Genomic DNA, 12,376 nt, shown 5'->3' with positions numbered 1-12,376 from the left:
ACTTTATTTCTGTTCTACGAGCTGGAGCTCACGGATTGACCAGTTGTCCAATCAGACCAGTGCATCATATTTCTTTAATGTGAATTGGTTAAGGAGGATCTTTATCCGTAGTCAGGAAAAAGGCACCATAATTATCTGCTTCAGCTTGATATCAAATGTGTTTTTAGTTACTTTTATATTTTTTTTATAATACAATAGAAGCAGACGATCATGCACCTGATGATAAGTTGTTTTCTGCCGTTAGGATAAGATACTCCTTTCTGAGGTCGGCCACAGATGCGCCGCTACCCCCGAAGGACTAAACTGGAAAACCTCGGAAAAGTCTGTCTCCCTTACCACACCCTACAAACCAGAACACAGAAGCCCTTAACACTGCTGTTATGAAGCAGAAATAAGTGTGGCGGTGGTGCCGCCGGAGTCGAACCACAAAGGGTTCTACCTTCTACCACTTTCATTCCCTCTTCAATCAGTGTCCCGAGAAAGCTCCTCGTAGTTTCGAAAAGAGAGAAATAAAAGCAAATAAACAGAGTATACACAGACGATTACACCCGATACCCATCGGCGAAGACAAGGAAAAATGTTTGTTCCGTTGTTATTAGTGCGAGCCAAATGTTATTCAGATTAGTTACTTGAATGATTACAATGTTGCGTGCGCCGTTTGACCTACATCTCGGGGCTTTGGCAGGATATAGATCTGGGGATAAATTAAAGGTTGCTCAAAGCTGTCCGAGTACAAGGTAAAGGTTTGAAGGAGATTGATTTATAAGTATTTTATTAAAGTTTATAGTAATTTCTATATAATGTTAGTGTATGTGGCGATCTTTGATAACGAATCACGCCAAAGATTTTTTTAATCAAAATATTTAACATAAAACCATAGATTAGTAAAGATACTTCGCCGCCTTGAAATTGAATGAAGCCACAAACGGCTTATTAGTAAGTTCTTTTTTGAATTCTTGACAAATAAAGACATTTTTAGAGAAAATTTACGAATAAATAACTAATACTGCGTAATTTACATAATAAATAAATAATTATTTCAAATATTTTAGGGTCATTTTAGCACGGAGACGTGGCAAATCTTTTTTATGCAACTATTTCAATTCTCAAAACTGGGTACATTTTCTTGTTAGGAGTGAGTAATCTTTACTTATCTATGCAAAAAACATTAAACATAATATTTAAGTAAAGCTTTGATCAATAACCGTTGAGGCGCGGTTTTGGATGTCGGAGAATCCCTTTCTCTAAAGACCAATATTATGGTGGTACATAAAAAATAATTAGCCCGCTTTCTTCGGGTGTTCGCCATTTTGTACAATGACGTCACTAAACTTGTCATGCAATGTCATTCAAGCAAAATGTATGCAAAAATTCAGCTCAGTTGGTTTATGTTGTTTTTTTCAGTTGCAAGATTTCACTCGCATAATACAAATTAATAAAGCAAGTATCTACTTAGAAAGAAAAATATTTCAGTAGATACCATTAGAAGGACAACATGCTCATCTGATATTCCTCATTCATAAAAAAATACACCTCATGTATGATAACTTCACCTGAAGGGATATTCCCTAAATTTCCCTGAGAGCAGTGGGATGAGTCGACGCACGCAATATAGTGATCGTGCGCCAAACTAATTTGATTAACATGTGGGTTTGTGGTCAAAATAGTTTCGACTTGACTGTTTTATGATGATACCAAAGTTTTCTCCGCAAGTTTGATATGGTGTAATTTAGTTGTTTGGTAGTTGTTGCTAGCTATTTTTTAAATTATATATTTTTTTTTATTATAGGAGTAGCAGACGAGCATACAGTCCACCTGATGGTAAGTGGCTACTGCCACCCATGGACATCTGTAATCTACCCCAGATAGGATTAGATATTCCTTCCTGAGGTCGGCCACAGATACGCCGCTACCGCTGAGGTCTAAGCTGGAAAGCCTCGGAAAAGTCTGTCTCCCTTACCACACCCTTCAAAACCGACACACCTATTTCTACCTAATAACAGCAGCACCTAACACCGGAGCCGCCGGAGTCGAACCACAAAGGGTTCTACCACCTTCAACATTCATTTATTTCACTAAACAAGTAATATGAAATGATCAATATACTAACAAAATTTAATTTGAAGGCAAATTAAATTGAAGCCTCAATCAATTTCCTTAATTGAGTACTACATAATCAAAGTCAATAAACGACGGCTAATTATTTCAAAGACTTACTCGTATTATATTGTTGACACGGCAAACATACATTAAGTAGATTAGACTAATGATCACTCGTTTGGTCGTTGCCAGGGCCGGATTTAGGGGCACGGCAATAGCCCTGCTCCTGGGGCCCTACATGGAGAGGGGCCCTAACAATAGAAAAAAATCCAAATTTTGATTAGTCACAAACTTGTATGTTGTTACAAACAGTACTTCTTCGCATTTTTACCATGTTTTATTACCTTGACCTGTATGTATGTATCTGAATATGTAACGGAATCTTTGAACTCGATTCTTACCCACTTTGAACATATTTATAATTTTTTTACCGCCTTGCTGTTAACTAATCAATAGATCCTTTGATGAACTCATTTTATTTCTTGACAATATTTTTAGGAAAACTTGATAGAAAAAAAATAAAATTTTATTTGAAAAATAATTAGGGGCCCCACTTCGTTGTTTTCCCAGGGCCTCCACACCTCTAAATCCGGCCCTGCGTGTCAAATGATGCATGTATATTTTAAATGGTCAGTAATTTTGAAAATGGTTGTAGAGGCACTGATAGACAGCACTGAATTAGAGTAATTTATTGTGTTGAAACGATGTCACGTGATAAAAAATTGACATGAAAATTTGATAAATGGGACTATAATACGAAAAATGATAGATTCAGGATAGAAAATAGAGTCGTTAATATTAAACTACGCTTAAAAACGTTAGCCTGCAAGTTTTTTAGGATTACATAGGAATTTTGAATGTGGTAGTACCCTTTGTGGTTCGACTCCGGCGGCACCACCGCCGCATCTATTTCTACCTAATAACAGCAGTGTTAGGCGCTGCTGTGTTTCGTTTTTAAGGGCGTGGTAAGTGAGACATACTTTTCCGAGGCGTTCCAGCGTAGTCCTCAAGGGTAGCGGCGCATCTGTGGCCGACCTCAGGTAGGAATATATAATCCTATCTGGGGTTGATTACAGATGTCCATGGGCGGCAGTAGCCACTTACCATCAGGTGGACTGCATGCTCGTCTGCTACTCTTATATTATAAAAAAAAAATAAGATAGGTACAGATGGTCATTGATAAGTTAACAGAAATAAAATCACCGTTACTTAAAAGTTGGCCTTTATCATCATCATCATCATCATCAACCCATTAATGTCCCACTGCTGGGCACGGATCTCCGCTCAGAATCAGAAGGATTAGGCCATAGTCCACCGCGCTGGCCAAGTGCGTATTGGTAGACATCACATATCTTTGAGATTTTTTTAGGTATGTAGGTTTACTTACGATGTTTTCCTTCACCGTTTAGCAAGTGATAATTAATTTCTAATACGCACATAAGTTTGAAAAATCAGAGGTGCGTGGGATTCGAACCTCGGACCCCTCGCTCGAGAAGCCGAGTTTCTTAACTACTAAGTTATCACTACTATCGTTTTATACAATCTTCTTCAATCTAAAAAACATATCAAAAACAAAACTCTATCCATTACAACAAAACTCTAGTCTCTAGTTTAAGCCCCGGCGTAGCTGTTATTTAAACCCATCCTAAAAATACAGCACTCTACATAGGAAAGCCTTTCAAAAATTGTGTAAAGGTTTTGCTAAAAATTGAAGAGCTTTCAAAGCGGTCAACCTAGCCTCTCTGCTGACAGGCTTTGAGCTAGGCACTGGGGTGTAGCGAAAAATTCTGTTTTGACTATGTCAGATTAGGTTTCTTTTTATTTTCAACCAACCACAATTTTCTAGTACTACTATTTTTAGAAATATATTACAACTTGCTTAAACGGTGAAGGAAAACATCATGAGGATACTGTCTATCTGAGAAAACCAAAAAATCAGTTTTCGAAGGTATGTGAAGTCTACCAATACGCACTTGGCCAGCGCGGTGGACTATGGCCTAATCCTTTTCATTTTGAGAGGAAACCCGTGCCCAGCAGTGTGACAGTTGATGAGGTTGATGATGACGATGATTATAATGACAATTTTCTACAATCTTTTAAAAGCAAATGAGTATGCGGTTCATGTGAACTATCATGTGATAGTAACTGCTACTTCTCGTGGACCTCTGTAATCAACCCCAGATAAGATTGCAGTCCAACCTGAGACCATAGAAGCATTTCTATCCCAGAGGATTAAGCTGGAACGCCTCGGAAATCTACATCCTTCCTACTACGCTGTTGTTATGAGGCAGAAATAGAAGTGGCGGTGGTGCCGCCGGAGTAGAACCACAAAGGTTTCTACAACCATCAAATTAAATTTTAATTTAGTTCGTTTATTTGTTCACTTTATTCAGCTGATTATCTATTGTTACGTCTATCTTTGCATCTATTTAGTTATACTTACACGTGTCTTGTCATCCAAATCCGTCTTGAACAACATTACTTCTAAGAAGTGTATATCCTAGAAGTGTTTCTTCCGCGAACTAAGTTGGAACGCCTAAGTAAATAAGTCCTTTACAACAACCTTCTTACAATAACTCGATAGCACTAACATTGAAGTTATGATGCCATATTTAGACTTGGCGAGTATAGACGAATAGGCAAATATACGAGTATGCTTGTAAGTAACTTACTCGTGTGTATTCGATGCTAAAGTGAATACACGTATATTCTCCGCGCTGTGGATTTTTGGCGTGCATATCAATAGATTATGCGTTTTTGTTCATGTTCGTAGGTATTCGGCGCATTGTTCGCGATGATCAAAATGAGGTATTTAGTATTTATCTTACCTGGGGTTGATTATACATGTCCATGGCCGGTACTAGCCACCTACTATCAGGTGAACTTCATGCTCGTTTACTACTCTCATATTATAAAATAAGAACAAGACATTACGATCATTAAAATAAAAACAAGGCCAATGAAAAATAAAATACATTTATTCCTATTTTCTGTTACCAGAGCGTCTGACAGATCCCCCTTCGACGGTTCCTGTTGCTCGGGCTACCGACCCGTGGACTCCGCCAGCCTCGATACCCCTGACGAAGATGAAATGGATCCCGTAAGTTATAATCATATAATGTGTAATTATTATTGCAAAAAAGCAGTGATAGCCTAGTGGTTAAGAAACTCGGCCTCTCGATCGAGGGTCCGAGGTTCAAATCCCAGGCACGTACATCTCAATTTCAATTTTAAAATTATGTGCGTATTAAAAAATAATGATCACTTGCTAAACCGGTGAAGGAAAATAACGTGAGGAAACCTGCATACCTGAGAAATCTTAAAAAAAACTTTTCAAAAGTATGCAGTCTACCAATTCGCACTTGGCCAGCGCGGTGGACTATGGCCTTTCTTCTCACTTGGTTGAAAAATTACCTTATTAATGGTTATTCCGGTCATCACATCGTCGATAAATTTAAACCAATTTTATTTTAGATACTTCGTTATATTAAATATGATCTAAATAATTAAATTTAATAAGAAGATACCATATAAATGCCTTAACGCAGACGTACTCGTAGAATAGAGTTCTAATTTCAAATTTTTACTCACCAGGAATTCAAATTTGGGATTTTATGAAATTATGAAAATATGAAATTTGGGATGAAAATGAAAACCTACACTTTCTTCGATACGTTTTTTTCATCGAATAGATAATCAATATTCGTGTGTCACAGGGCTCTATAATTTGAGCCGTAACAGGAAAGCAAAAGTAATATTTTCTTCGATATCTTTTCTTTCTATTATTACCGAATAATCATTTTATGTATACTAATATTATAAAGAGGAAAACTTTGTTTAGTTGTTTGATTGTAATGAATAGGCTCAAAAACTACTGGACCGATTTTAAAAATTCTTTCACCATTCGAAAGTTACATTATCCACGAGTAACATAGGTTATATTTTATATGAAATATATTTGATAAATAGATTTTGAGGCGGTACAAAGTTTGCCGGGTCAGCTAGTCTAATTATAAATTGGTTTAAGATACGTAATCCTTAAATAAATAAATGTAAATTTTGGCATACCCTTAGACCCTTGAAATAATTAACGAATTGGCCCTAACTTAACCACACAGTTCCTTAAATCAATAAGGCCATTGACAGCATGAATTAGGCTGCCAATTGGAACTAAGCCCATTTGGAGCCAATTCAATGGAGAATCCTAGGCCTTTATATAACGTAATATATTAGCTTTCAAAAACACCCTTTTGGCTCATTTCCACTCGTAAAGTATTGGTTTTCTACTACTCAGCAAAACATAAATACTATCTTTATATAAAGCCGTCAGGGGATGATATTCCACTGTGACGCTGTCACAGAAATGTGTGAAATGTATGTACGCTATTTCGGCGGTGACGGTGCAGTGTAGACTTGAGTAGCTCGCGAGTGAGTGATATAAAAGATATATATCTTCACCAAAGAGCTAATCACTCATCAACTCCGACGAATTTGAATTATATCTTTATATCCGCGTCACATGGTTGAGTTCATAGGTCCATACGATTCCGGATATAAGATCTTCTTCAACTCAACAGTTTTATACTCGCTCGCGAGTGAGTTATGAGTCAAATGAGCGACTGACTGAGAGAGTCTGATTCGAGTCAAATGCATTACGTCTTAAACACTTATTAAAATCTTTTTTCTTTGCTAAGAATATGAAAATAGGGATATACAAATAGTGTTGGCTGTGAAATTTATATATAATTTCTTGTCAGTTTTGTATTAATTATAGGAATCAAAAATGTTGTCAAAACATTTTGATCTGATTCTCTGATATACTGATATAAAATGTCGCTTATATCTTTACAGAGCTACTGAGCTAAAGTGAGTTACTGAGCTAAAAGAGTGATATATATCACTGAGTTGAAAAGATATATATCTCTCTTTTCACTTCAGTGATATATAATGCGCACCTCTAGTGCAGTGGACAAACAGTCCATTGGAACTTGTCCATACACTGCCGTCACACGTGTGGTAGCAGAAACAAAATAAACCGCCGATATCGAAAAAATCAATAAGTTACAGCTTAAGATTCTTATTAAAGTTTTTTACTTTAGTATATTTTGATAGGTCGTGTTCCGATCCGATAGTGATATAGTAAACATATTTTATATAAGTGACCATTTGCTCTACAAAATAAATATATAACTTTATATTTATGTATGTTTATACTATTAAATACATACATACCTAAATACAGACATACATACACAGTTAACAGTCTGTGGCTTCCATATTTGTGGCAGTGTGGACCGTGCCTCACAAACCGCAGTGAAATTTAATAGCTCTCTGAGTCTGGCATGAAGCACTACTGGGTATTGATTTGCTACGTATTCAAACATTTTGGTTTGAATCTACGTATAACTATTACGAATTCGGGTGTTTTATTATTATTTGGTTCATTCATTTCAGACATGATAATACGGATATTTGTTGTCGTACTACATAATATTATGTACTGAAAAAAAAGGTAAAATAAAAATAATATTAAATTTTTTTTACAACATAAACTAACTTAACCACATCTTTATATATTTTTTTACAAATAAATAAATGTTATACAGTTGGAATCATTGATATTTATATTTATTTATAGATTTATAATTTTAAAACTTAAATGTTAAAAGAAATCAAAAAAAATATGTGTCTTAAAATCTTAGACTTAAATCAAATAAAATCAAATCATTTTTTTTTTATTCGAAATAGGTTCTTTACAGAGCACTTTTTGAATGTCAATACATATTTAAAAATATTTTTGTACGTAAAAATTGAAAACTTAATAATATTGTTTTTAATATTAAATTCTAATACTAACACATGGAATGTATGCGATTAAAATAGAGCTATAAATGCTATAAAGAGCACAGTTGGAGCGCTGCCCACAATATTAGCGTTTTATATAGTACGAAGCGGGTTGAATAAGCCACAGCGTAGCTTAATAGGCCACAACTGCCTTCTGGCAAAGAGCTCAAATATACATACAATAGATGTACTATCAAGACATGTTTTGGTCGTATATTCTGAAGAGTAGCAATTTGTAAATGTTTTCAAAAATTATAAGCGTTCGTGCTTATTCTGCAGATGCAGATTTGTTTATTGAAATTGATGAATTGGGGAAACTTTTACACCTAGTTCTTACAGTAGTATATTAGTATGTTTGAGGACGATGAACAAGATATGTGATTAGATTCGACAACATACAATTATATAATATATTGCAATATCAACACTCATCGGAGAGTATCCAGATTAGTCCTCAGGGGCAGGAACGCATCTGTGACCGAACTCAAGTAAGAATCTAATCCTATCTGGGATTGTTTAAAGATGTCCATGAGACACATTATGTTTTTATTATCAGATTGATTGCATACTCGTTGACCACTTCTCTATTATGCAGCAAATTTAGCAGCAAAATTTGCTGCATACTGGTATTGAATACTGATTTACATTACTCAATTATAAAACTATAGCGACCTCCCGCTACTCGACAAGAGATGGCGCCAAGAGTATTCTGAATCACGCTATCGAAGTTTTCCAAATATCTGGCATATATACAAGTTCCGAACTGAGACTGTCGGAGCACGGCCGCTCCCCGGGCATGATCACCTAGCCCGGCGGGAGATCTCCCTTTGCCAAAAAACAAATCGTTATCGAACATCGTCGAATAGGCGCGCTGACTACATTTGCATTTCAACGAAACGGGTTGAATAAGCCACAGTGTAGCTGAGAGCGTACATGGGTATAATCGACCGGCTGTCAAAAACATGAACTGGGCACATATTCTGCTAACAAGTTGTTACGTAAGCCGTTCAAAGCGTGCCTGCCTTTCATCGCCATTTACCATTTCGCATAGTTTCAGTTTAGGTATAAATTATTTTGTTTTTACATAAGAGTAGTATTCGTTGTGAGATGCAATTCTTAGTGGTTCATCTTTTTAAGTAGCACCGCCGCATTTATTTTTGCTTTTTAATAACAAGTAACGTATTGCAGCGCCAAGAATTGTTCCTACTTAGACTAAGCGTTCCAATTTAGTCCTCAAAAATAGCAAAGCGTTTGTGGCCAACCTTATGTACGAATCCCACCTTACCTGGGATTGAGTATAGATATCCATGGGTGGCAGTATCCACTTACTATCAGAAGTACTTGCATACTCGTTTGTTTATTACTCTATTATGAAACAAATCCGTATCGAATAGGCACACTGACTACATTTGCATTTCAACGAAACGGGTTGAATAAGCCACAGTGTAGCTTATAGCGTACATAGGTATAATCGACTGGCTATCAAAAACACGTACTGGCCACATATTCTGCGAACAAGTTGTTACGTAAGCCGTTCAAAGCGTGCTTTTCATCGCATTTACCATTTCGCATAGTTTCAGTTTAGGTATAAATTATTTTGTTTTTACATAACAGTAGTATTAAAGGTACAATTCTTAGTGGTTCAACTTTGGATGTAACGCCGTTGCATTTATTTTTGCTTTTTAATACCATTATAGCGTACTGCAACGCTAAGAAATGTTCTTACTAAGCATTCCAATTTAGTCTTTGCAATTTAGTCAGGTACATGCTCGTCTGCTACTTCTATACTATAAAATGTCAACCTGGCTCAAAACTTTCGTGATATTCGAACAATGAAGCGAAAAAAATATATAATTTCAATAAAATAATATTCAGGTACTTATTTTAATAATATGACAGTGCTCCCCACAAAATATTCGGCTCTTTTCCTACTTCATTAGATATCTGATTACTCAACAATATTCCCTGATTGCAGATCCCAAAATACAGGGTGGTGTTGCTCGGAGACGCCGGCGTCGGGAAGACAGCGCTCGTCTCCCAGTTTATGACGTCAGAGTACATGAACACTTACGACGCCAGTCTTGGTAAGAAATAACGTATTTTTAATTTTGTCGCATTATACTATACTACTGTACTATACATAGCATTATACTGTCTAGTACTGTACTAAATTAATATAAACTTTTAACTAGTCATATGCTTGTAAGTGCCTGTTTCTAAATCTAGACATATACCTAGTGTTATAATATCTGGTATACTCCGCGTGAAAACTGCTAGTCCGCTCTGAATATAGAAATGAGTCGCGTCGCCATAGCAAATTGTATGACTACACCTGCTCGCATCAACTTCAGAGCGGACTAGCAGTTTGGCGCGGATTATACCGTACTAAATTAATAGCTTTAATTATTATACGCTTACAAGTGCCTGTTCTGAAATATGTGTGTGTTGTGTGTAGATTGTGTGTCATAGACGAAGTAAACAATAGACTCCTATTTTTTATATGGATTAATATGTTAACTAGTTAAGATAATCGATAATAAAGATCGTAAGGGGGCATTAGTCCCTGGTCCTGATTGGGTTAGTCTGTTAGACTGTTAATAGCGCATCATACATATAGTCATAGTCAGAAATATTTTATTTAAAGTAGATTCTTTGCGGAACTCTTTATGAAAGTCTATCGCCACTTCGCAAGGCGTTTCGTTATGAAGAAGAAGCGGCCAATAATATTCGTATGCATTATGTTACATCGGATTTATTTGTCTCATGCAATATTTCAAAGATTTTGAAGAGAACACTTCTTTAGTAGCGGTGTGTACTTTTTTGTGATGGATAAAAAATTTTAAACTCGCGTCAGGACACGTGACCTGATCGAAAATTCGTAAGACTGCAAAGCAAACTACGAAAGTAAAGATGTCATCCGGTGTCAGAATAGAAAAATACGTCAATGGTTCTCAGTTTCATTTTTTATTTTTAATATTTTATTATTCAGGTGAGGTTTCGAAAGTTTTCACTTCTGCTGGCACTCCCGTAGTGCAACCCATATATTTTTAAAATTCAAGCGTATCATTATAATTACCTATTTTTGTTCAGTTAATGTTGTTATAACTATACCTATTAGATGTTTGATGGGTTTTCACAGAGTTTTAGTACAGAAATGTTGGAAAGAAAATTTGTCTCCAGACTATTTTTCACCAAGTCCACTACATTTCCTTTATTTTAGCATGGACTAAGCAGACACGTACGAAACAAAGCACTCACGGGGCACATATAGGATAATATATTGACTAGCGCACTACTGCTAGACGAAATGTCTGACTTGTATATAGTCTATGTATGTAATAAATGCTATCTCTATTTTTAACCGACTTTAATCAAATAAGAAGGTATTCAATTTATCACGTGTAGTAATGAAGGTGGCATAATCCTTTTGGTTCGATTCGGCGGCACCACCGCCACAATATTTTTTGCCTAATAACAGCAGTGTAAAGTGCTGCTGTGTTCTGGTTTGAAGGGTGTGGTAAGGAATACATACTGTTCCGAGGCGTTTCAGCTTAGTCCTCCTGGGTAGCGGCGCATCTGTAGCCAACCTCAGGTAGAAATCTAATCCTATCTGGAGTTGATGTACATGGGCGGTATGATAATAATTAAGGCTATTTAAATTATTACTCATTTAACTAGTTATGTATAAAGAATTGACTCTCAAAAAAGACAATGCCACTTATATGAGAATAGTAACAAATATTAATATAAAATATGTATCATACGTTCGTTTGCTATTGTATTGTATTGTATTGTATTCTATTGTATCATCCAATGCATTTATTTGTTCAGTTAATGTTACATTACGTATACGTACTAATAACGTATTCGGTTAATTTTACTTCAAATACATTAGACGATGTTAGATATACTTTCTAGTATTACACTATTCAACTAAATATTATTTGCTAAAAATTATATAACGCCTAACTTCAACGCATTTTATAAAAATAATATTATATATAACGTTACTTCATACAATATATCATTTTTTGTGGCAAAATTGATGGCAAAAACGGTATTGTATTGTAAGTAATGGATCAAGATTTCTGTTTGGTAATAGTATGTATGTATTTTGGCAGTTGTTCAAATGTTTTGTATAGGATGAAAGATGACTGAAATTAATATCCTAATGTGTTATTGTAGGCTTTAGTATAATATATAGGCTTTTGTCAAATATATTCTATAATATATAGCAGCAATAGACCGGATATGACCTCCCCACGAATGACATCTACATTGAATTGACATCTGCGACCATAGATTAGTAAAGATACTTCGCCGCCTTGAAATTGAATGAAGCCACAAACGGCTTATTTTAGTAAGTTCTTTTTTTGAATTCTTGACACATATAAAACATTTTTAGAGAAATTTTTAAAACATTTTAGAGAAT

General features: G+C 35.6%; 1 protein-coding gene across 1 annotated transcript in view; it reads left to right on the top strand.

The window, feature by feature from the left end:
* The window catches only part of LOC140756772 (uncharacterized), a 76,484-nt gene that overhangs the window by 26,593 nt on the left and 37,515 nt on the right, over positions 1 to 12,376 (top strand). Inside the window, exons 3-4 of the mRNA XM_073092330.1 lie at positions 5,101 to 5,200; positions 9,920 to 10,028. Coding sequence (XP_072948431.1) covers positions 5,101 to 5,200; positions 9,920 to 10,028 — 209 coding nt within the window. The remainder of the gene's footprint in view (positions 1 to 5,100; positions 5,201 to 9,919; positions 10,029 to 12,376) is intronic.

This window comes from Epargyreus clarus, unplaced genomic scaffold (genome assembly GCF_041222505.1).
Source record: "Epargyreus clarus isolate Ecla_fem2 unplaced genomic scaffold, WU_Ecla_fem_2.2 ptg000035l, whole genome shotgun sequence".
Taxonomy (NCBI): domain Eukaryota; kingdom Metazoa; phylum Arthropoda; class Insecta; order Lepidoptera; family Hesperiidae; genus Epargyreus; species Epargyreus clarus.
Note: the sequence above shows the minus strand (reverse complement) of the source record. Positions and strands in the feature narration are given on the sequence as shown.